The 25654-nt window shown below is 36.9% G+C and overlaps 1 protein-coding gene across 1 annotated transcript in view; it reads left to right on the forward strand.

Moving 5' to 3' along the window:
- LOC104547508 (ryanodine receptor 2) overlaps positions 1 to 25654 on the forward strand; it is a gene marked incomplete at its 5' end in the record, with an annotated part of 90676 nt that overhangs the window by 5829 nt on the left and 59193 nt on the right. The window contains 15 exons of the mRNA XM_010193227.1: positions 1159 to 1234; positions 1693 to 1816; positions 3231 to 3346; positions 4886 to 4950; positions 6626 to 6747; positions 9569 to 9618; positions 13851 to 13911; positions 15494 to 15732; positions 17159 to 17240; positions 18863 to 18993; positions 19796 to 20116; positions 21339 to 21579; positions 21997 to 22084; positions 23940 to 24032; positions 24306 to 24476. Of these exons, the coding sequence (XP_010191529.1) occupies positions 1159 to 1234; positions 1693 to 1816; positions 3231 to 3346; positions 4886 to 4950; positions 6626 to 6747; positions 9569 to 9618; positions 13851 to 13911; positions 15494 to 15732; positions 17159 to 17240; positions 18863 to 18993; positions 19796 to 20116; positions 21339 to 21579; positions 21997 to 22084; positions 23940 to 24032; positions 24306 to 24476 (1980 nt within the window). The remainder of the gene's footprint in view (positions 1 to 1158; positions 1235 to 1692; positions 1817 to 3230; positions 3347 to 4885; positions 4951 to 6625; positions 6748 to 9568; positions 9619 to 13850; positions 13912 to 15493; positions 15733 to 17158; positions 17241 to 18862; positions 18994 to 19795; positions 20117 to 21338; positions 21580 to 21996; positions 22085 to 23939; positions 24033 to 24305; positions 24477 to 25654) is intronic.

Consider the following 25654-nt stretch of genomic DNA (forward strand, 5'->3'; position numbering starts at 1 on the left):
CTAAAACTGTAAGTCTGGGAAATGCTTCTCATTTTGGTCTTAAGTGGCCTCATCCTGGCTCCACGAGTAGCTAGGTCTTGCTCTGATACTATCTTCATAGCACCCTGCTTTCCACGGAAGGAAAACCCAGACTGCACAAGATTACTCCAAGGTCCTCATCTGAACCAGAGTCTGCATGATAGAAGGCATCTCCCATACAGGAGAGATACATGTCATAATGTGTCTTCTGGAGAAATGTTTATGAAACATATACAAATAAGATATGGCCAAAAAGTTTGGAGTTCTTATCTGAATTCATGTGTATTGTCCCAAATAAAGAAGTTGGTATTCAGAAATACTGGTTACTTCAAACCCTTACTGAAGATGAGAGGAATGTTTCTGTAGGTCAATGAAAGAAATTAAAAGGGAAATCCACAGAAAATCCCACCACTGCATACAACTAGAGGGTATACAAGCAGGAGGACAGGAGAGGTGGGTTTGAAAAGTCGTTTCATGTTGGAATAGTACTTCCTACTAGTTGGAGTCTGGAGAGTTTGTCTATATTTTGATTAGTCTGGGGTCTAGCTTTTACTTTGCCAGTCTGAAAGAGTTTGATTTATAGGAAGAATTTACATACCTTTTGTGCAAACTGGAGAATTTCACACTAAGTGAAAAACTGTGGCTGCATCTGTTGAGTCCCTGGTAAAATTAATGGTCTGCTCACACAAATGAGGATCACCTCAACCAGACTGTGTCCCTGGGTTTATAGCCCGTCTGCTGCACCAGCAGGAGCTATATCGATGTGGTCCTCTGGCTGGCTGGGCTTCCGTGCCCTTACCAGGGCCTTCAGGGGGTTCTTGCTGGCATCGTTTTGGGACTCAAGTCCCTGTCTGACACCCCAGTGCTCTTGCCAGACTGTGCTCCCCTTTGTGGTTACTCCTTTGTTGTATTAACAGTTTCCTCTTCAGCACCAGGTTCCTAATTCCTATACAAATACCCATCCTGCCCAAATTCTATATCATAATTTTTCAATAAAAACTCTTGTTTTCAGTAAACCATTGCAGTGTCATTGTATTGAACCTCCCAGAGAACAAAACTTATTTCATATCAACCAGAAAATTGTTGTCCTTGGAGGTTAACCATTGCAACATGTGTCACTGAGCTCTCCATTTTCCTAAGGCTATGGCTGAGATGATGGCTGAAAACTACCATAACATATGGGCAAAGAAGAAGAAAATGGAGCTTGAAGCAAAAGGTAATATTAACTATGGGTATTTACAGTATTTTAAGTTCTCTGGGATTAGCTTAGGCCATGTATTTGAGAAAACACATTCAAAAAGATAAAGGAACAGCAAATTTAAATTGACAAGAAACAACAAAGTGTCTATTCTTAATTAAATATTTTGTGATTTTTAGTGCCTGGAAGTTTTTATAGTACTGAGTGCAACAGTTCCTATTGAAGTAGGTTACCAATTCAAACATATCAAAGGAAAAGAAGTCAAAGCTTGTGAATAAATAAGACTACATTAATACATTTTCCTTCTAATATTCTTACAGTCTGTTGCCCAGTGAGTTCTGATTTAATTTAAATTACTTCTTTTGTTGCAGGTAGATCTAAAAAGGTGTTTACTAAGAACTGCATGTATCATGTATTGAGTTGTGAAGTGAATAAACTCTTAAGTACTTTTTAATTCTCTTGATATTCCCTAGTAGGAGGAGGCAACCATCCTCTTCTTGTTCCATACGATACCCTCACAGCCAAAGAAAAAGCCAAGGACAGAGAAAAAGCCCAGGATATTCTGAAATTTCTACAGATTAATGGATATGTTGTCTCCAGGTAATTCTCTGTTCAGTCTTAGTGTCACAGGAGGTTTCTAATACTCCTCAGTAGTTTTTTTTAGATTTTTTTTTTTAATAAAAGAAAAGCCTATTGTCAATTTTAGGTTTCAGTACTTGGGAGTAAGGATGAGCTCCTTTTTATGTACTTCCTTATTGTAAGGAAGCAATGGATTGCAGTGTTAGTAGTGAGGTTTTTGGAAGGCACAAGCAGAGTTCTCCAGATTGCCATACATCCAACTGTTTGTAAACTAGTTGATTTTCTATAAGCAATAGGATTATTAAGCCTTCCTTACAAGTCAGACACATGCACCTTTCTATAGGAATTCCTAGGCAATTGCTTTGATAAGACAGTTTTATTTCTAAAATCTGCTACACATTTCTTTCAATTGAGTTAATTTGTAGTGTTATTCAAATATTTTAAAAGCTAAAAGGTTTTTTTAAACTCACAGTGTAAATGTGATAATAGTGAATAAACGTAGTAATCAACAGAATGTTCATAATTCAGTACATATACATGTTGTTCTCTGCAGGACAATATTTGTAATTCCTTGTGGTTTTAATATGACCTGTTTACCTACTAAATGCAGCATGAATAAAATTTTAATTAAAATGGAGGCTTGTCTGCCTCATCAATGTGGTTTAGGAAACGTAAGTCACAAGAAAAAGCTGAAAAAGCATATCCAAGATTTGTGTGACTTGAACATTAGCAAGTGAATGAAACAGTCTCAGAGATGGATTTGAGTAATCATCGTGAATTAATTAGCCTAGCACATCTATTTAAAATCTGCCTACTTCCTTTCTTTTATATGACATGAAATTCAGCCCATTTATAAAGTCCCACAGCTAATCTAATAATTCTACGTAAAATCTTTCAGGGTAGCTGGGATAATTCAATTTGTTTCCCTTTAGTGGAGTAGGATGTACAAAGAAGGGTGTCAGTCACCAAAGGTTTCTTTTCTCATCCCCCTGTCAAAGTGACAAAAGATTCCTCAGGTGTATTCAAGGTTACACACTCCTTTCTGACTAATCTTTTTTATTTCTGTCTAACCTAAACACAAGTGAAAAGTGTCTTTTGGTTTTTGGAGGAGTAGCAGGCTAAGAGGGATGGTAAGATCATCGTTAACTTGGAAGTACCCGTTATCTAGTAAGTAGATTTAATGAGAAAGATAGGACAGACTAGTGATGGGATGCAGGGCTCAGACCGAGTTCAGAGACCAGGGTTTACACATGCCTGCTCCCTTTTATACCCCATTTTGTCTTTTCTCTTCCTCAATCCTCCTCCCCAGCACATTCTGTCATTAGTTTGTTTCCACTGGCCTGCCTCAGATAGCCCAAATCCTCTGTTCTTCATGTCCCCTCCTCTGCCTTGAATCCTTCTGCATGTGTGAAAACTGACTTGCTGCTTTTTGCAGAGGCCTGAAGGACCTGGAATTAGACACACCTTCCATTGAGAAACGCTTTGCCTACAGTTTCCTTCAGCAGCTCATAAGATACGTGGATGAAGCCCATCAGTATATCCTGGAGTTTGGTATAGTATCCCTCATGCATTTTCTTAAGAATTAGTAATTAAGATGTTTGATATTATAAAACTAGAATCTCTTTTTTTTTAAAGACACTTTTTGGACTCAGAGTTTTCCCTATAGTTGATGATGATGATGAATTTTGGAAAGGTTTATAGCTCACATTTTCATTCCAGTTTCCCCTATTCATTCCAGTTTACCATATTCATTCATCAGATGAAAAGTGTTCAGCCAAAATCTATAATGACTTTCATTCTTTGAGAAAGAAAAGTAGCTGCTTTCTTGTATTTATGCACAAATTGATAACCTCTCACGTGTGCACACTATTTGCATGTAATCACTTTCTCACAGAGCAAATTAAACCAGTCATTTGTACCATTTTGGAATTTTCTCTGGAGGAGGAGGTTGAGTAAAGAAACCTCTTAAACAGACTCCCATACTGGGAATGTTCCTTCACAAACACCCAGAGTGTGAGTGGTCAGCAGTGCTGTGAAGAAGAGGATTTAACTTGATCTGCTTTTGTTAAAGATAAAAAAAAATTAGTTTGGTGACCCAAGTCAGCTTCTGACATGAGCAACAAAAGCCAAAAAGCCTGGCCAAGTGCAGCTTCTGCGTGTCCGTGGGAGCTGCAATGTCATGTAACGTACACCTTGCCTTGTGTCCAGGCATGGGTGCTGGAATTAACAGTGTTTAATGGCAGAGAGACTGAGTAAATCGACACTCATCTCAAAGCCTATTAGTTTTAAAATGGAAATTATCAAAATGTATGGATTATTATATGCTATGGTTACTTACGGTAGCAAAAGTCTGGCCTTGATAACTCATTGGGTTCTGCTGCTAATGCCTGATTATTGTGGCTTCATTCTACTTAATTATATAGATTTGGCATAACTGCAAGAACGATAATGAATAAATACTGAGACACTAGAAACACTGGTGAAACAAATACCATTTGCATCCCTCAATGGATTAGTAAAAAGAAGATAATAAATAAAGGATGAATAGTCTGGGAGCTGTTCCAGATTATGTCTATAAAGAGTATTTGTTTTTTTATAGTAATGAAGGAAAGTGAAGCGATTTTCATTTCAGTTGGGTAGTTCTAACCATTATTTTTATTATCTATCCAAATTCCAAAAATAAGTAGTAAAAATTTGGTAATTCTGTTTCTCCTGGGAACGACTAGACAAAGGTGTTCCATTAGGATCTGAGTTCAGGCTTCCAAATTGTCACCAATATCAAGAAAAATACAAACATAGGACCAGATTTTAATCTCACAAAATTATCCATATCTCTTTGGACTATCAGATGTCTTCATTTGTATGAAGATTTGGACAATTATTCTATATACATTTTATTTGCCGTAACTTTTCTTCTCATGAGATAGGCATGCAATGCCACTTTAAGTAGTGTGTATACTGTTTGTGGTATCTTAAATCAACCTCTGAACAGGACCAGTGTTACTTGTTTGGGTAAACTTTCTAAGAAAAATGCAGAGTAGCCTGTAATTAGGATATATGACAGGAAGCTTAATTTTCTTCTCTCTACAGATGGTGGCAGCAGAGGCAAAGGAGAGCACTTCCCATATGAACAAGAGATCAAGTTTTTTGCCAAAGTATGGTATATCTTTGCTTATCCTTTGTCACATAGTGAATAGTTGAAGTGAAAAAGTATTTGTTAGTGTAGTATTAGTTAGTTAGATTATTGTTGTAGTTGCACATTTCTGTGGTAAATTCATTGCTTTACTAATTGAAAATGGTAGTAATAAAAATAGCCTGAAAAATACTGTAGGATGAAGTATAGATGTGAAGAAAATTACAGGACTATATTCTTATTTCCTTGCTCCATGATGTGCAACTACTGATGTGACATCATTCACAACCTCCTTAACGCTTTCTGTTTACCGGCTTAGTATAATTCTGAAGGTTTTTCTCTTTTACGATCTTCAGGCAGATGAATGTAAGCGATAGTTATTGGAATTATTACAGCTATGTATCTGTCAGTGCCACTTTCTGTATTTCTTCTCTTGCTTTAAAACCATGCTGGCGTCTCCATCAGGGAATCAACTGTGGCAGTGCTGATGAGATCTGCCCTAAGCCTTCTCTTCTTCAGGATAGAGTCCCAGCTCCCTCCATCCCTCCTCATTTGAAAGACCCTCTAGTTCCGTAACCTCCTTTGTGGCCCTTCACTGGACTCTCTCCAGTGGGTGCGTGTTTCTTTTGTACTGGGAAGCCCAGAACCAGACATGGCACTCAGATGTGGCCTCACCAGTGCCGAGTAGAGAGGAGGAGCCACCTTCCTGGACCTGTTGACAGTGCTCTAAGGCACCCCGGGGTGCTGTTGGCCACCCTTGCAGTGAGGACGCACTGTTGGCTTCTGGTCAGCTTCCTGTCCACTAAGACCCCCTGATCCTTCTCTGCAAAGCTGCTTTCCAGCTGGTCAGCCCCCAGTGTGTGCTGGGACCTGGGGTTGTTCTTCCCCATGTGCAGGACTTAGTGCTCCCCCTTGCTGAAAGTTGTGTTCCCTGTCAGCCTGGTTCTCCTGTTTGTGTCAAGAAGGTTTTATACATTAGTAATTAAGAAAATTTTCTTATGCCTTTCTCATGTAGAAGTTTGAACAGTATTGGCATATTTAAAGTGCTTTTTAAATTCATTCATCTTCACTGACTCAGAAGCTGGCATTCACCTTCGGGTGAACCGTGGTCCAAAAGGGAAGCAATTTCAGATTTTCGTAGTGGCTGTTTATTTTGGATCTCCTCCTGGCTGACGTGCACAGTGGGCACCAAGTCGTGGTCACCACGTGAAGGAAATGAGAAAACTCCCATGGGCAAGCTCTGTCCAAGTGGGGATGTTCTGGGAGATTTGTTTGATAGAATCTGGAATTAAGCACCATTAGCGCACTGACAGTTGTGAATTTTTCTTGAACGTCCATTAAGAGGCATGAACAGCAATAGTTGTGTCTGGATATGTGGTAGTGGAGAAATCTTAAATTGTGAGATGAAATGAAATTATACTCTCTGCTTTGTTTACTCCTCCTAAAAGAAAAACACAGTTCAAGTCCCAGAGATAATGTAAAAATTTTTCTGCTGTCTTTCTTGATGACATTTTAAGTGCCTTGAATACTAAATAAATTCAAAGAGGAACAGACATTAAAGAAAAAATACGTAAATATTTTAAAACAGAAAACATATTTGAAATATCCTGTCTTTAGTTGAGACTTACAAAGAGTAATACAGAACATATAGTAAAGAAACCCCTGAGATAACCATCATCTTTCTGATGTAATTTCAGGTTGTGCTCCCTTTGATTGATCAGTATTTTAAAAACCATCGCCTGTATTTCTTGTCTGCAGCAAGTAGGCCTCTCAGCAGTGGAGGCCATGCCTCCAATAAAGAGAAAGAAATGGTGACAAGGTAAAACTTAAAATAACATTAATGTGTATGCAAATGTGTTTTTGTCTTTAGACAACAGTGGTTGTGGCAAAGTAGTAAGTGGGAGGGAGAGAAATATTTTTGTGAACAGGAAAATTAAACATTTTTAACTTTATTTTCCTGTTAGTAAAATTCATGGTATAAAATGAAGAGAGAAGTACAGAGTTATGATTATATGCGGTTTTAAAGGTGGCTGTGATAATTTTAGCACACAGGAAACTTGTGTTGTTGTACATAATGCTGAATTTATCAGTTACACATTTTGTGGCCCAAGCTATGCAGTTGTGTATCTGTTCTCACTGTTGGAAATAGGTATATACTGAAATAATCTTTCCTGCAAAATTTTATGCTAGTTTTAAAAGCCAAACTTATTTATAACTGAGTTTCAGTAGGTACTGTTATTACTGTCCTCCATAAAAATTATAAATGAGAGAGTTGCATTCTTTCTGCTGTTTGGTTTTTGAAATGGTAATAACAGTAGTAATATGACAGAAAAAATTCACTTGATCCTCTCTCTGATGTTATCTGTGGTTTAGACCATCTCTCTGAGATATGTTTGCACTGAATTTCATTTCTGATGGAACTGAAACTCATATTTCCCACTTATTAAGGTGGAGTACAAGCCTCTCGCAGGACCTTCTGCTTACCTGTAAGGTGCAGGTATCACAGTTGCCTTCTTGGCTGGTTCATGGCACTGACCTCTGCCAAACTCAATTGCTGGTTTTGAAGCTGATAGCCACTTGGTGGCCATGCGACATGCAGGGTTTGTGAGACTGTGTGAATACTGAGTGAAGTTTCTAGCAGCAATACTAAGCATAAGTGCGTAATGGCTATCTTGACACTATGTCATCTCATGGACTGATTTGATCTGGCAGCTTGGCTGAATGGCATTCTTCAAATAATTAGAAAAAAACCTCTATCAAAATGCATGTATCTACATAGTTTTCCATTCTACGAGTTGCTGTTTTTATGTCTGTAATGTCCTGGATAACAGTATTTTCACAGTTGTTAAGTCATGTCAATAAACGTCATCCCTCTGGAATATGTCAGACATGGATACATCAGCATCCGTGCTGCAGAGATTCAGGACCTGCACATGTATGCTGGCTGGCGGTGTGAGAGTCCTGAACATGCAGCCCAGCAAAAAGATCAGAGCTGCTGCCATACGTGGTTGAGTTTCTTTTTGCAAGATAAGCTTGCATTCTTTAACCTATGGAAGAGTATAATTTTGGGTATTGATGATGCAATGACAGTGTTAACAAGTGCAATAACCACTCCTTGTTTAGCAAATACATTAAATCCAGATCTATTTTATAGTCAAATATCGGTCTCCTGAAATATGGTGGCATTCTATTACATCTTATTTGTGACCGGCCTCTTCAGGAGGGCTTTTTGCATTTCTCATACATCAGACAATCTTACAAGTCCTTGTACTACTGCCTTTGTATAAAATTAGTTTTGGACATCAATCTAAGTGCTAGCCTTTTGAACATTTTAACTTATTTATTTAACCTAAACTAATTACACTGGAGATAATAGGTTCAGTCTGACTTTGTGAAAACATAGCATCTGCTGAATTTGTACATTAGAAAATAAGATAGATGCTGAGCTATTTAATGTCTTTGTTAGAGTGGACAAAAGATTTCTATGACACTAACGTGCTTCTGCACAGCATTTTCTGTTGGACTGGGTGAACCAGGATCCTCATAAGAAAGTCAATGATATATGTCTGCTTCACAGAATAAAAGGTGAACAGAGATCCCTGAACGTGCACCACCCAGACTCATTTCCAAACCAGAGCGGGGTTGGTGGTGTTGTCATGGGTTGACCTGGTTCTGGACGTCAGTGGTTCCACCTGGCACTACACTCTTGTCTGTCAATGGATACCATGGTCAGATCTCATCCTTAAACTGGGCAGACAGGCTGAGGGGATCTGTTGCTTTTCAAGCAGAGGCTGATAACTAGCCTATGTGCCTAATAATTAAATAGCTTGATAAAACATGATATTGCTCATGTAATTTATAGCAGATCAGGGGTTTTGCAGCATAAAAAGTAACACCAAAATGGATGAGACTGTTCTCAGACTGGACTGGATCATGAAGATTGAGCTGACCCCTCCTAAACCTGGAGGCCAGGAGAATTTGAGCAGGGCAGTGTGCTCCTGCTTCTGTGAACTGACACAAAACTTCATTCCTTGTTGTTCTGAGCAGGGCACTGCTCATCAGCACAGGAAGTAATTCAAACATGGGAAATGAAAGCATTGATCATATCTGGTTTTGTTGGTTCTTAACCATGTAAGAGGCTGTTTCTCATGTTAAGAGTGTTTTTAAAATAATGTATTTGTAAATAAATTCTCACTGTGTTCAAGATGACAAGATCCAAAATGGAGTAGGTGAACACTTGCTGTCAAAAACTTCAATTAATCTGATTTCCTTACCTTTTGTTTTCAAATTGCGAGTGGTATCCTAAGTGGTGCACTGACCACATTTTACTTCTTAAAGCTTTGATGGTTATTTCCTTGTGGGTTATCATATAGGACGCTTTTATATTAATTAGCTTTGCTTTTAATTTTTTTTTGTTTAATTATAATATGTGCTTATTTAACCATGTTTGTTAAAGATATGCACTTAAAATCTCTTTCTTTAGTACTCTGTCCCACATTCTGCTCAGATAATTGATTCTTTCTGCGTGACATCATGTTGCTTTTCCTGCTCATATATCAGCTGTTATTTTTTCTTTCTTCTCCCTCCCCCTTTATTTTTTTTCCTTTTTCCTTTCTCTTTTATTTTCCTTTTGTCTTCAGCCTGTTCTGCAAACTTGGAGTTCTTGTCAGGCATAGGATTTCACTGTTTGGTAAGGAGACCCTTGACAAATACTAGCATGGCCATCACTTGGTTTTCTTTGCTGTTTTTGCCTTGTGTTACGTGCTGCTTCATTGCATGCTGCATGGCTGAAATGCATGGTCTACACTGACCACACAGTGTTTAGGCTGGTAGAGCACAGAACTTATTAGATGGAATAAAAAGCTGCTGTAGTTGTCAGTTTGGGGTTTTTCTTTAGTTTTCCATGTGCCTTAACTAATAGCTGGATTTCATTATCCTACCAAAGAATTTTGCTGAGCTAATGTATAATTACTAATTTGTTATTGTATCCTAAATCATCTGGGGAAAAACATCATAACTGCACATTTGTATTGGAAAGTCATTAAGAAAAATTTGCAGTGGACTGAAGTGCTTAGTGACATTTTGTGGAATTCGCAAACATCCTCCAATGTGCTTCACTCCACGTACGCATGTGTACTACCTTTCTGGTATTATGTGAACCTAGCAGGAGCTCGGTGTTTGTCTTATGCCATGTGAAAATCACTTAATTGAAGTCAATTTGAAGTCTGTATCAAGTGTATACATTATACACAATGTGTGGCACAGTCATTTACTCTGCAATTTTTTCTTACACTGTGATGATAGGATACTTGAAATAGTCCATACTGTGCACATATAGCTTCTGTGCTGAATGCGATGCAAGCTTCAGCAACTGTGAACTTACCTAATTGGATAATTATCTAGAGAATTAGAATTTGAGTAAGATAACAAGCATCTAACTCAATTCCTACATATTTCATTCAATTTGAAGGTAAGGAATTGACTCGCTGCATCAGTATGGTGTTTAAAAAGCTTACAGATCATTATGAAAACCATTAAACTGAGAAGAAAGATTGGAAGTTATTTTGGGATATTGCTTTTAAATATGTTTTGAGATGAGCTCAGTGGATTTGCCTGTAAAGCCAAAAGGACCATAGGAGGAATGGAATTATTTCTGCAGCTGTGTGGAATTGTTGCAGCTTTTTCTGAAGGGTGGAGTATGTCACAAACATACACATAAGCTCTGGTTTATGCCCTAGGTTGGTTCTTCAAAGAATGAACTAGCTCAGGTATACTATTAACATTTTGCAAATCTTTTTTTGTTACTATGTCAGATTTGTTTTTTCTGCCTTTTTTTCTAAAATGAGTAACAGTTGAAGTTAAAAATCTATGTCAATGTACCTTTCTTCAGTACTAAAGAAAAGATCCTTTCCATTCCCCGTCTCAGCTTGCTCATTTCCTGGTGTCTGCCTGGCTTCAGGTGGCAGAAGGAGCTAAGTCAGATGGGATCGGATGAGCATTCACTATAACTACAGTTTGTTTTATAAACTCTTTTCCTAGAGTGCAGTAACTAACAGAATACAAAATCTTTATACCAGCACAGAGGGGTACAGTGGTTTTCCCGTGAGTTAGGACAAGGTGGTTGTAAGATGCTGGAGCATGGTAATTTCCTGTGGCCCTACTGGCTAAAGTCAAAGTCGCCTTCCAGTCCGCCTTGCAGGAGTTGCTCAATAATAACCTCTGTGGATAGTGGGGACTCTGCTACAACAAAGAGCAAAATGCTATATTGTTTTGCTATATAGGTGTTTTATATTATTGGGAATTTGAATGGTAATTAGGAAAGTCATGGAGCTTGAGCTGTACGTATAAGTCTTGATAAAATGAGACATTAGGCATGCAAGTCTTCCAGAGTGAACTCAAACAGTTAATCACGTTGGATATCTAAGAGTGTCACTGAATTTATGGAATTGTAATTGACCATGGAATTATTATTTTTTTATGCTGTGAAAGTTGAGTTTGACCCCAGAAACTTACTGTTTGAGAGCTGTAGCTGTGCATCAATAAGACTGTATTGATTTTCTTTCATTATTATTAATGGGCTGAATTTGAAAGCTTTTTATGAATAGTTTTGTTGAATTGAGCATTATAATTTTTATATTTTCTCAGTTTAAAAAAAAACCAAATTTATATGACTAGTTTGATTCACTATTTATATTGTTTAAATCCCCAGTAAGGCATTCTTTCTATGTAAGTAATTTAAAAATAAAAAAAAAAATCTTTGTATTGATAATACAGACCCATGTAATCTGAAACAAAAATTTGCTGGTAAGTCATCAGATAAGAAAAGCCTGCATTTGCTTACCCGGTTTTTGGTGAAATTGATTACAGAAATTTATCAGAAGAGTCCCTAAAAAGAAAGAGAAGGCTTTCTCTGCCTTATGACATCCTGAATTTATGGATATTCTCACAGTGAGGCACCCAGGACTCAATAGCCATTGCTTTTAGCCTTAGAACCTCTTGAACTGCTGTGGCTTAGGGTTTGCAGATGTCAGCCACTGTTGTTCTGAGCTGCGTGCAGGGTTCCTGTAAGGAGCAGCTCCCGTTTCAGATTTTATCTCATTGAATTGTCCTTATCACCTGCTGCCTTATCACCTTATCACCATCATCTAATGGAATTGCATATACTGCATGGTCATTTCTGCATCACAGTGTTTTGTGTCTAGTTTTCAGGCTTCTGAAAACCAACAGTTTAATTAAAAAAAAAAAGTACATCTACACACTGTGAAATATTTGCAATAGTAATAAAACTAGTTTCATTAGAAAACCCCTCATTTTAAGTTTCATAACTCAGTTTGAAACACAGATGGCCTTCTGAAATTGCCTTCTGACTGCAGGTTGAAAGCAAATTGATTCTTGAAACATTACATTTGGAATGATTTTTTTTTTGAGTTTTAACTGTGGTATTTTAAGGTAAAATATTAAAAAATACTTTTTTGTGGGTTTTTGTTTTAGAAACACAGTGAAAACAACTAAGTTTGTGAAATTGAACAAAAGCAAGATATGGAATTTCCACTGAACCAAAACCTGTCTTTTGTAACAAATTGCATTTTCTAAGATTCTGAACAAATCCTACCTGAAGGAGACATTCCAGAATATAAGTTTAATGATAATTTTGACAGTCTATTTTTAGTGTTAGCTGGATAAACCTACCCAAACTGTAGTATGTCCATCAGGTTAGATTGAATTTAGATTTATCACATGCACTGAATTCTGCTCTGACGTCCCAACCTGTGGCAGCACCCCCATGGCAGGAGCCCAAGGCTCCTCTGCTTTTCAGAGTAACTCAATGAATTTCTGACATTTCCATCTAGTTACAGCATTCAAAATACCTGATTCCTGATCAATGTATGGCTCTTGAAATGTTATCTCCATGGTATGGGTGACCAGTGTGAATTTTCAGGGCACTGAGCAGCTCTATAGGGCACTGTAGCATGGAGCCTATATGCACCCGCATGACGAATGTTGCAGTATTTTTTCATGACAGTCTAACCCTCAGTGTAAGTCCAGGTTGCTAATTTTAATTCTATGTTTGCATATTTTTTCAAGAGAGAAAGTTAGCACAGTGAAAAAGTATAGCACACTGTATGCAGATGACAGTATTTTCAGAAATCTGTCTTACCTTACACATTCTTTTATTTTTGAGAAACTAAGTATATAGAGATGCAAGAAAGGAGATTTTCAATTTTTGCAGAGATTTAGATTAAATTAAGTAAATAAATAAGCTGTGGGTAAAGTTTGTGTGGCCTAGATCTGTACTGAATTTAAAAAGTGAACTTAGAGGTGGCTTATACATGGCAACATCTTAGGATGTACCTGTATGAACAAGGCACGTTGTGTGTAAGTTCTCTTTTTACATATAGAATTGTGAACAAAAGAATTGCTTATGGGAGGTGCTTATTATGTCAGAGACAGTTACTAATGTGGGCCACATCTGACCCTAGCTGTTTTTGATGACATTTTATATAAATGTTCTTTTCCTGCAATAGCAGGTTGTGGAATTTAACGGCTTTTTTGTTACCGAAAGGGGGGACGATAACTGTTCAGATAAACTTGAATCAATTAAAGCAAAATCTATAGAACTTGAATGAAAACCAGACAATACACTGCAGCTCTAATTAACCCCACATTAAAGTGCTTCCATCTTGACTGCCTCAGCTATTTGATGAGATGCTTTACTGCCTCTAGTTACTGTGTTTGTGAAAACAAGGCTAAGACAGCAAACTGCATGTTTTTTAACTTGAATGTTAAAATTATGCAGAAGTTCAAGTGCTCTTCTGCTATATCATTTACTCTTCCACTAAAACCAGAGTACAGTTAGCAGGCTGAAGGTGTGCTGTACAGTGTGCTCATCTTCATTGGTGGATAATTTTCCTCCCTGTTTAGGAAATGATGCAACATCGATAGTCAACTGTCTTCACATACTGGGCCAGACCTTGGATGCAAGGTAATACTGGATATATTTTCTAAACTATGAAGAAAATCACTTAAGAAAATAATGTGCGGTCAGATCTGGGGTACCTGTGAAAGGCTACAGAGTTTCAAAACTCAAGAAGTTAAAGTACTGAAAATAATTCCTATTGCAAAATAGGTTAATTATGAGTTAATTACTGAGGCTTGACAGGACAGTATTTGTTGGTTACACTTTCAGCTTCGGTTCCAATCAGTGGTATCCAGAAGCTGCTGGCTGTTGGTTCATTTAGTTCTCATTGTGTGAACATCCTAAAAACACAGTAACTTTAGAAATAGTTTATTATTTTACTTATACTGTTTAACCAAAATATTCAGGAGTTAAACGCACATGGAGTGCAGTAAATCTGTCTTAGACTGTCCTCCTCGCAAAGTTAATTCAGGTTCCAGTTTGAAAAAAAAGAACCCTTTATAGTGGGATTTTTAAGTTAAATTGAGCTGCTTGAGCCATTGTGAGGTTTACAGCTAAGACAGCCTTGTAATACTGGAGAGTAATGTGTTTCTTTTCAATAACTGTATCTGCGCTGATAGTTGACTTTGAGATCTTAACAGTTTTAAAAAAAACCCAACATGATAGGTTAAACTACCTTCATGATAATTTAAAATAACTTTTTAAACTTTGCATTTAGTCTCAAAGAATTTACTTGATTACATGAACAAATTTTACTTTCCATTTGCTGTGGGGTAGAGTCATGATCATAGTCAATTATTACGGCTCAGACATTACATGGTAATATTTTTGGTTGCAGAATCTTGGATTTTGTGATAAGTTGTCCATGCTCCATGCAATCATACAGGTGGAGGTCACGAATTCAGCTCTTGGTAGAGATGTAAAAACAGCTCCAGGTGGGGATTAAGGGATTTATGGAGGTTACATGAAAGTTTGAAATATTACTGTTGAAAATGCGTATGTTTACTCTGTAAAGTAAACAAACAAACTGGACTGTTACTCAATTTACAAAAGAATTTCACTTGGATTTATTGCGCACATACCTAAATGGAGACTTTTCTTAAACAGCGAATCTCTGTATTTGAGCTCGCTAAAGAAATAAGGTAGTAATTCTCCTGGATTATATAATTACATAACTGATTTTGGTGTTATAGTCATCTAATCAATGCATTTATTTATTTAATATTAAACAGATTTAGTTGTTTTCACTCATTCCTTTCCAATGCCTTTATTCTGGAGGCAGGCATATGTTTGGGACGACTTTCTGAGTTCGAGCTTGAGATAGTTCTTCTCTTCCTAGAAACACAAATTGCAGACTTACTCATTCTTCTTTTTTGTTAGGTGTTTTTCTTTTTTCCCTCTGATGGCAGATGAATCACTTAAATTATAAATGTAAAGGGACTTTATTTTCTCAGAAAAAAAATAAAATATCCTTGTGTTCTGCAGGACACCTAAGCAATGTTTTTTCAGGAGGTTGTTCTGCCAGGAGAGGATTTTACAGTATCAAAAGATGAACTATTTTTCTTTAGATCTTTATTTCAGATAAGACTAGGCTTTTTTAGAAACTTATAGAATTTTTTTTTTCATTCTTTTTGCATGCTATCTACAGGACTGTGATGAAAACTGGTCTGGATTCTGTTAAGATGGCACTGAGAGCATTTTTGGACAATGCTGCTGAGGATCTGGAGAAAACAATGGAAAACCTGAAGCAAGGCCAGTTCACCCACAGCAGAAACCAGCCCAAAGGAGTTACCCAAATCATTAATTACACCACTGTTGCTCTCCTGCCAGTGCTATCTTCCTTATTTGAGCATATTGGACAGCACCAGTTTGGGGAAGATTTAATATGTATGTATTATTTAGAAGTGCCATGCCACTAAAATATCTGTAGTGTCCTGTAGTAAGCATTGCTAGACTCTCAGTTCTGTTAAAGAAGGACAAATCCTATGCCATTTTGATAAAATTTAATCAAACATTTGCTGTAATTGCCCCAGGACAGTCTGCAGGTTTTAGTGGAATTTGTGTAATTGTTAAAGCAGATGTGGCTGTGATGAGACACTCGGAAGGCTCAATTTGTTTGTAAGTTCACCTGAAATTTACTGTGACTTTCTTCTTGTGTGAAAAGTTGATTTGTATAAGTTAATTTATCTTGAGACTTCAACACAAAACTTTAGTGTTACATATTTTAGGAACTCCTCAGGAATTTGGCTGTCCAGACTGCACTGAAGAAGGCAGTTCTGCTCTGTACAGCTAACTCAGTTATGGAAATTACTGAGAGAAGGACCTGGGAGAAAATGATATCATATTATATTTTTTCTCTTTTTACAAACTGGAAAAGTATTATTTACTATAACATTCAGAGAACTGTTTTAGAAAATTCAGAGTTGTATTGATGGATTTGAATGCGATGAAATGAAAATACTCACTTTCCTCATTAAATTATTTCTGTAAAATTCAAGAGTTTGTAACAGTATCCAGAAAAAATAATCTGTGGGGCTCACAGAATTATTCTTGTTGAGAACAGTTTTCTTACACCGTGTTAAGACTAAGATTGCCTTATTTATGTTACTCTGATGACAAGCATCTTGACCTGGTGCTTGTATCTGAGAGTGTCACTACATGGACAGAGTGCTCCATGATAGGATCATGTACCAATGTGGGCCAGGGTACCTGAGATTTCTCATATTATGTAAAAATACTCAACTCCAAGATGATTGTGATAGAAATATTTGATTATTTTTAAACATGCTTTAGTGAAGTATTCATAAAGACTAAAAGACACTGTTGAAATTATAAAAAATATAAGCTGTGATTAAAACAATTAAGTATCTCTTCAACAGGATTGTCTTTCTTTTGTAATGTATTTTATACAGTGGTGTTAGATTTATAAATCAATTTGTTCCCTAATACTTTTTTTAATCTTCAGCACTTTACTTTTGCCATGAAACTTTTTTAGGTGCTATAGACAAACTAGAAAAGATTCATTGACACATTTTTAATTGCTATTGAATTAATTGCATAGTCTGAGAATTTATTAGATGTTATCTGTAAAGAGTTGGTATGCCATTAATTTCCAGAAGTTAGTGCACTCATGAAACATAGTTACTGTCTTAGCTGGTACCTTGGTGTTGAAGTAAATGGAAATTTTGAGGATTGCCTTTGATTACTTAATATTCTTAATTCAGTTATTGTCCAGAAAAATGTATTTTAATTCTACAGAAATATATTGCAAAGAAAAATATCTTTATTGCTATCATTTTCTTCTTCTCTTCAGTGGAAGATGTTCAGGTCTCCTGTTACAGAATATTGGCCAGTTTATATGCTTTGGGAACCAGCAAGAGTATCTATGTGGAGCGGTAAGAAGAAAAAGACTTCCTCCATTTTTAATAATTGTGTTTATATTTAGCTTCATGAATATGCAGTTTATAAATGAACATAGGAAAAGCTTGTTGGTAGGATATCTTGAGAGAAAATAAGAGCTCAGTTGTTAAGTGGAATACAGCTGTGTTTATTATAATAAACTTAAAATATTGCATTATATGTTTGTCAAAATGTATTTCTTAAAAAAAAATTACAAATAAAATTATCTGACTCTACAATAAATATTACTTGATTTGAGGTTCAACTGGGGTACTGTAAAAATATGCCATTCATCTCAGCTATTGTTATAATTCTTCCCTATATATTGTTTAATTGTGATGTATATTTCTTTCTCATTACCCTAAATTTAATTTATTTTGTTACTTATACAGCACTACTTCTTTTCTAGCTCAATTACCCAGGGAAATGAGGCTTTGTAATTGCTTTTTTGTGCATCTGTGTATCTGCCCACCTCACTCCAAGTTAGATTTGGTCTGTGTAAGCCGTATTCTGTCAAAACAGAAAATAGATTGTTTTTTTGTATTTGGAAAATACATGATGTGGGGTTCTGTAGTTAAGATGAAGTATGTCAGTGTAAGTGATAATTTCCATTATTGCAAGTGAAGTTCACATAGCATGCTCTTTGTCGGTGTCTGTGGTGGTTGTGTGTTTGGCCTAATGAAAATGAAAAGAAGGAGCAAACAGGATAAATAATAATGTGTATGTAGTGAGCTTTAACAAAACTAAGTTTAACTAGTCTAGAAAGAATATAAGTTCCTAAAGTGAGATAAACTATAGACTGAAGATGAATCTTGTTAAATCACAAGGTCAGTTTGGAGGCCTTTTTTTTTTTATCTTGGATGTTCCTGGGTCTCCTGCGTTTCTGTCATCTGCATGGTTCAGCTCCAGCAGGATTTCTCACATATGTAAATCCATTCTGATCAGCTGAATTGAAATCAGAAAGAGTAGTTTTAAACATCCCCTGAGAGACCCAAGTGAAGTGACAATGAATCGCTTACTTCTTCCTAGAGACAGGTTTTTTGCATTTTTGACACACATAAGGAATTTTGATTATCAAATACATGTTGTCATATATTAGAGGAGATTAGAGCAGTATTTTTGTGCAAAACTTTCGGAGTTATTGACCAGTAGAAGCCATTTTGTACTCCCTGAAGAACTTGACTTTCATGTTAGACAAAGGTTTGATTATTATTATTTCTCAGAAGAAGGAAATTATATTACTCAAAGTGATAGTAGTAGTTGGTCTCTTGGTCTATTTAGTAGCTTTTTCTTAATACTAGATATTATAAAGTCAGTAAAGTGGAAAGGAAAGCAATAGAACAGCAGCAGTTGTCATGATGATGTCATGTCCCTTGTTTGCTCTCAGCTCAGCAGCAACCTTTGATGTTTTATGTCCTCGCATTTCATTTGGATATTAGAAGCGGATTGCTGGACTTCAGTTCATTCCCTGTTCTTGTGTTGATGATCCTAGGAATGAGTGGCTTATCTCGTTGGGATGAGCTCTTCTCTTAATAAAAATCAGGCTGGTGTACAACTACACTGAGGTCTAGTCAGTCATCAAAGACGTGTGTACTTAATGGTGTTTGTTAATTCACAGGCAACGATCAGCACTAGGAGAATGCTTGGCTGCTTTTTCAGGTGCCTTTCCAGTGGCTTTTTTGGAAACTCATTTGAACAAACATAATATCTACTCAATTTACAATACCAAGAATACGAGAGACAGAGCAGGTATTTCCAGAATCTCACTAGATGGTTATGAAAACACAATTTCACTATAAATGCTGCTTGCCTTAATATATTGTATTTTTGCATACATTTTATAGTGCAAGAATTGTAATTTCCTGGTTGTATTTCTTTCCTAAATCAGTGGGCTAAGTCTGATTATTTTACATTTCTAAAGATACCATTGTTTTCATTTTGAGATACCATTATCAAAATACCACTTCAGAATAAATTTATTGAAAGTACCTGCCTCCAAAAATAAAGGCAGCTGCAATTCCTTTTCAGAGGAAGGAACTGATAATTCAAATAAGTTGCAGAGTAAACATTTACAATCGGAAATTCCCCCCCAGAAGTCAGTTTCTCATAATCTACACATTGTGTCAGGCAAGGATTTTTTTTGTCTTGTATTAACATTCCAGGTCTCATCTGATGTGTCCTGGAGAGGTGTTTCATTGTATCTATTTATTTCCTCAACTACAGCTTTATTATTATTATTAAGCTTTATTTTGAATATAGCAAACTGCATCTGATTTCTCTGAATTAATTCCGTACTAATCACATTGTTGAAGCTTCCATATAGGAGTTATTTTTATTACAGAAAGTTTTGTCTTTGAAACTTATATATGAACTGTTCATTGCTCAATGTATGAAAGCACCTGGTTTTTATTGTTTTGTTAGGGTTTTTTTTCCTTCAATCAGAAGGTCATAAATGTAAACAGAAAACAAAAGGTGTACAGAATAACAGTTGAAAAGAATTATTTTCCCCTCTATGACTGAATTTATTGATTTTTAATTTTTTTTTTAATAGTTCTCCATTTACCTACTAGTGTGGAAGAGGTTTGCCCAAATATTCCTTCCTTAGTGAAGCTAATGGAAGAAATTGTGGAGCTAGCAGAGTCCGGTATCCGTTACACGCAGATGCCACACATCATGGAGGTCATCCTGCCCATGCTCTGCAGCTACATGTCCCACTGGTGGGAGCATGGGCCCGAGAACAACCCTGAAAAAGCCGAAATGTGCTGCACAGCTTTGACGTCAGAGCACATGAACACGCTGCTGGGTAACATACTGAAAATAATTTATAACAACCTTGGGATTGACGAGGGGGCCTGGATGAAGAGATTAGCAGGTAAGGTGTAGAAATAAATATATAAATCAATAGAGACATGCATACTCTGAATTACTCTGGGTTCTCCCTGTCAAAGCTTAAGTGGAACCACACTCATATGTTCTCAAAAAATAGGCATCTTGATGAACCAGAAATATTATTTATAAAGAAAGCACAGTGTAAGCAGTATGTTTTAATCTCTTAAGAAGTAATATAAGAAGTACATTAGACTATTTCTTTTCCCCCAGAATATGCATTTTGCAGTGTATTGATTTAAAAGACTGTAGTTATTTAACCCATTTTCATTATATAGCAAGTCTCCATTTGCCGGCATTACACGGTTCCTGGCTGTTCTGTATGAGTGCTGGATCCTTAAAATATTGTTTTGAAGCTGTATATCTAACATTTCTCTTACAGTGAAATGTGGAGATGCATATGTCATTTTAGTAATCCTTACATTAACTTAATTGTGATAACATCTAAAATTTATTTAAAACCAATTTAATTCTTGATGTTACAATCTGTAAGGAAAAGTCACTTTAGTGTTTTGAATTCAGGTTTTCAATTAGGCTTTATTAGGACTTTGCAGTACTTATTGTAGCAGTAATTTCATTCATGGCAGCAGTCTGGATTCCTGCTCCTTTGAGGGTTAGTGCACTCGAAGGATGAGTGGTAACAGCCTAAAATCCTTTGTAATCTAATGGTTTTGTTACCAATGGGTTTGCACTAATGGGCCTAGATGAAGTGCTAGTTTACATATTCGTTTTTATGAGTAGATTCACAAAAAGCTTATGATAATGGCTGGTTCCAGCGAGTTTGCAAATAACTAATACCAGTTTGACTTTGCTCAGACTAAAAAGCAAGGTCCAACAGAGGGGCCAGGGGCTGAGAAAACTTGTGTGTGCGTTGTGTAGCTCTCCACCCATATGTACCATTAGGCAACTCAACATCACTCAATAAAACCCACAAATACCAACCCGCTGACAGAATGCCAGTAAAGAAACATTTCCAGTTTTGTGGTCTTGCAAGCTGAGTTGTAATTTCTGCCCTTGTCGTGACAAAGTGAGTTGGCGAGGTGAAATCCTGACCACATTTAATTCTTGGCAAAACTTCTGCTGATTTCAGTGGGGGCAGGATTTTACTCTCTAGCCTAGAAATAACATCCAAGAAGGAGGGAAAGGTAAAAGTTTTTATTTATATTTTGTGGCCAGGTATATATTATAATACTCATTGCCTTAAATAGTGTTTTCTCAGCCCATCATAAGCAAAGCGAAGCCACAGCTCTTAAAGACACACTTCCTGCCCCTGATGGATAAGCTAAAGAAAAAAGCAGCAGTGGTTGTGTCGGACGAAGAACATCTAAGAGCAGAAGGCAGAGGTGACATGTCGGAGGCTGAACTGCTCATCCTAGATGAGTTCACGACTTTGGCACGGGACCTCTATGCCTTCTACCCTTTGTTGATTAGATTTGTGGACTATAACAGGTATGTGGAGAGGAACAGGTTGATGAATCTCACCAATCTTCCTGTTTATTGCTACCGTCTCTTTTCCCTTGAGCTGCCTAGCACTGAATTAAAGTGGCTTTTCCTCAGCCTGTCAGTCCTTCAAGTTTCTCAAGCTGATGCTTTATGACTTTAAGAAGGAGCTGGGGTCTTCTTCAGAAAAAAAAAACAGAAAAAAAAAGGTGCGATCCAAATCTGTTGGATTGGACCTAGGATTAATGTAAAAGGATTTTAAGGGTTTTGAAATAGGGACATCAAAAAGCCACTGCTACCAGGCATGGTTAAAAGCATGCATGCTTGGTCTTGTTGGCTTGTATCCTTGTAAAATGTTGAAAACTGATTTCAAAGCATAAAGCCAATGAGCATCATCTGCATTTCCACCCTTTTGCCAAATTTTAGGGCAAAATGGCTGAAAGAGCCCAACCCTGAAGCGGAAGAATTGTTCCGCATGGTGGCTGAGGTCTTCATTTACTGGTCAAAGTCTCATGTAAGTAATTCTTTGGTAAACACTTGTTTTAATTAGGCTTCTTAGTAGGAAGATCAATTATTTAGTGGTTGTGTTTGGGAAAACACATTTAATTACAGAAGTGAAACTGCAGATGGGAAGTTATTAATGACTTCCAGTTTTCTGACACTTGAAATGCCTGAGTAGCTAGGAGAGTCAGTGGGTGTTTTGTAGCATAGCAACATTTATTATAGGCATTTTTCATATAAACTTTCATTTGTTTGTTGTCGGGGGTTTTGATTTTGTTTTGTTGTGAGTATTTTTTGTTTGGTTGAGGTTTTTTTGTTCTGTTTTTGTTTTGTTTGTTTTATGTTGTTTTTAAAATATGTATTGAAGCTCATTGAGGTCTGTGTCCTTACCCTTTTTTTTCCCCCAATCAGTTATTTTCACCCCAAAGCCTTTTTATAACCAGAATGTGTGGCTACTAAATTAGTACTAGTTGTCTCCTTGAAGTCCCTTTTTCTAAATTGTACAGTCCATCTGCTTGAGCCTCTGGGCAGAGTTACAATAAAAAATCAGGTGGAAAGGTCCTCAACAGGACTGCTGGAACAAGGGTTTCCTGAAGGAAATGTGCAGCTCTATTTACAGTCACATAATTTGGGCTACAGTGTAGATATGTATTTTTAAAATAAAAGTTAAAGATATATAACCCAATTATTACGCCTAGGTCTGTACCTGTCTTGAGTCACAGAATCACAGAACGTTAGGGATTGGAAGGGACCTCAAAAGATCATCTAGTCCAATCCCCCTGCCGGAGCAGGAACACCTAGATGAGGTTGCACAGGAAGGCGTCCAGGCGGGTTTTGAATGTCTCCAGAGAAGGAGACTCCACAACCTCTCTGGGCAGCCTGTTCCAGTGCTCTGTCACCCTCACTGAGAAGAAGTTTCTTCTCAAATTTAAGTGGAAAGTGAATGAAAGTAAGTGTTCTAAAAGAAAGGAAGTAGCAAATATATCTTAGAAGTAATTCCCCAAATAAAATATTACTTTCCTGGATGATACAATTTCATATTTCATAAATTTTACCAAATTCTAATTCCAGTTCTACAAAATTTAACCTTGGTTCTCAAGTCTGATTTCTCTGCTTCATGTGCAAGAACCAAAGGGTCTGCATTAAGAGCTAATCAGGCACTGTTACTGATAGTGCTTAACTGAAAATAAAACATGATTCATGTGAACAAAAAGAAAAATAAAAAAAACCAAGAGAGACAAAATATTTTCAGGCATTGGGTCACTGTGTAGACTGTTGTCTGTAGTAAATTTCTGCCATAACTTCAATTTGCTCAAGTCTGGGAAACAATTTGTCTTATTAGTTATGTGCTTGTGCTTGAATTTGTCTGTAAGATTTATTATAATATTATTGTATCACTGTGCACAGAAACTGGTTGCACAGTAGATTCTGATTCATCAAATTACTTGTGTATTCGTAAGTTCAGTCTTCTATTTAAAGTTTCTTATGTATCTGAATATAGTGGGATTTATAATGGGGGAAAAATGGAGTGGATGATTTGCTAGTAAGGAAAAACCCAGACTATATTTTTATATTGAATTGGAGGAGGGCTGAGATTTTTATCATAGTTTCTGATAGCCAGTGAAACATTTATTTCTCTCTAACATAGAAAAAAAACCCAAAACACATGACCCCCTGAGCTATGCCATGCAAATAAAGCTGGAATTCAAGGCCATTATTCATCATCCATTAATTTTTTCTGTCCTTGTTTTATTGTGTGGATTTTACAAATTTCCAGTTGATTTATATTTTTATTTCAGGTTTCTTTAGAAAGATTTCTCATATACAGTAAGTGCTTTTAACTGAGATCGTCTTCTATATGTTTCCAGAATTTCAAAAGAGAAGAACAGAACTTTGTGGTACAAAATGAAATCAACAACATGTCTTTCCTTATCAGTGACACCAAATCTAAGATGTCCAAGGTAGTGTAAAGATTTTGATATTTTTCTCTTTGCAGAGAGGAAGGAGAAAGGACAGCCCCAGAAAAGCACTTCTTTTTTTCCTCTCTTTTAATGCTATCTGTTGAAAACACTGGCTTGAGAATCAAAAGGCAGCTGATGGAGAAACACAGTGGACTGGTGCAAAATCTTGGCAGTGATGCAATGGCAGTTACAGTAGATAGGGGTGCAGCGATAGAAGGAGTAAGGAAATTTATTTAATATTAGATTTTTTTTCATCTTTGCTTTATGGTGCAGGCAGCAGTTTCTGACCAGGAGAGGAAGAAGATGAAGCGCAAAGGCGACCGGTACTCCATGCAGACCTCGCTCATCGTGGCAGCGCTGAAGAGATTGCTTCCCATCGGCCTAAATATTTGTGCTCCTGGAGACCAAGAACTAATTGCACTGGCCAAAAACCGATTCAGCATGGTAGATGCTCTTCTGCACTTCTGAAACATAGAAATAATTTTCTAATGAAATTCTGTGCATTTTCCCCCCATGCTCATTCTTACAGTGTGATATAAATAATCAAGACTATAATTCTGTTCCATAAAGGCTCAATGAGTGACTGTGGTAGATAGTAATTTACATATTGTTCTCATTTCTGGGGCATAAAACATTTTTGTTTGGACAATCTTTTTTTCTAAATGATCAGTTATATTTTATGAAGGTTGAATTTGGAAATGCAGATAGGAACTGGATATCTCCTAGCTTCTCTGCCAAATACCACAACTAATTCTTTTTGCTCACTCTCATATGAATGCAAGAATTTCTGTAGGGATGAACTGTTGTAAAAGTGATTCTTCTATGAGTAAACTCACAGTGCAGTAATGTGACTGTAACTTGGAATATACTCCTTTCTCAAGCTGTGATACTTTATACACCCTAGCTGGTTATATGACCTTTGAACAGCTGAACTGAATGTTTATGAAAGATAAAAGATCTTCAAAAGAAACAGAAATAAAATTGGAGCAGGCTGTATTTTCTTTGATATTGTCAGGATAAAAAAAATTTCTGTGTTCATTATATTGATTTAATTTTGTTAAAGTATGTATATAGGTATATACTAGTAATTTTAATTCTGTCGTACATTTAGTGTGTTACTGTGGACAAATATGAGTGATGTTATCCTGTCCCTGTGAGCTTGGATATGACTAGCTCTGGCCCTTGCGGCCAAGAAGGCCAATGGTACCCTGGGGTGTATCAGAAGGGGTGTGGTGAGTAGGTCGAGAGAGGTTCTCCTTCCCTTCTACTCTGCCCTGGTGAGACTGCATGGTGGAATATTGTGTCCAGTTCTGGGCCCCTCAGTTCAAGAAGGACAGGGAACTGCTGGAGAGAGTCCAGCGCAGAGCCACAAAGATGATTGAGGGAGTGGAGCATCTCCCTTATGAGGAGCGGCTGAGGGAGCTGGGTCTCTTTAGCTTGGAGAAGAGGAGACTGAGGAGTGACCTCATTAATGTTTATAAATTTGTAATGGGCGAGTGTCAGGAGGAAGGAGCCAGGCTCTTCTCAGTGACTGGGTGCAAGCTGGAACATAGGAGGTTCCATGTGAACATGAGGAAAAACTTTTTCACTGTGAGGGTTATAGAGCACTGGACCAGGCTGCC

Source organism: Mesitornis unicolor, unplaced genomic scaffold (assembly GCF_000695765.1).
Source record: "Mesitornis unicolor isolate BGI_N332 unplaced genomic scaffold, ASM69576v1 scaffold931, whole genome shotgun sequence".
NCBI classification, from domain to species: Eukaryota; Metazoa; Chordata; class Aves; order Mesitornithiformes; family Mesitornithidae; genus Mesitornis; species Mesitornis unicolor.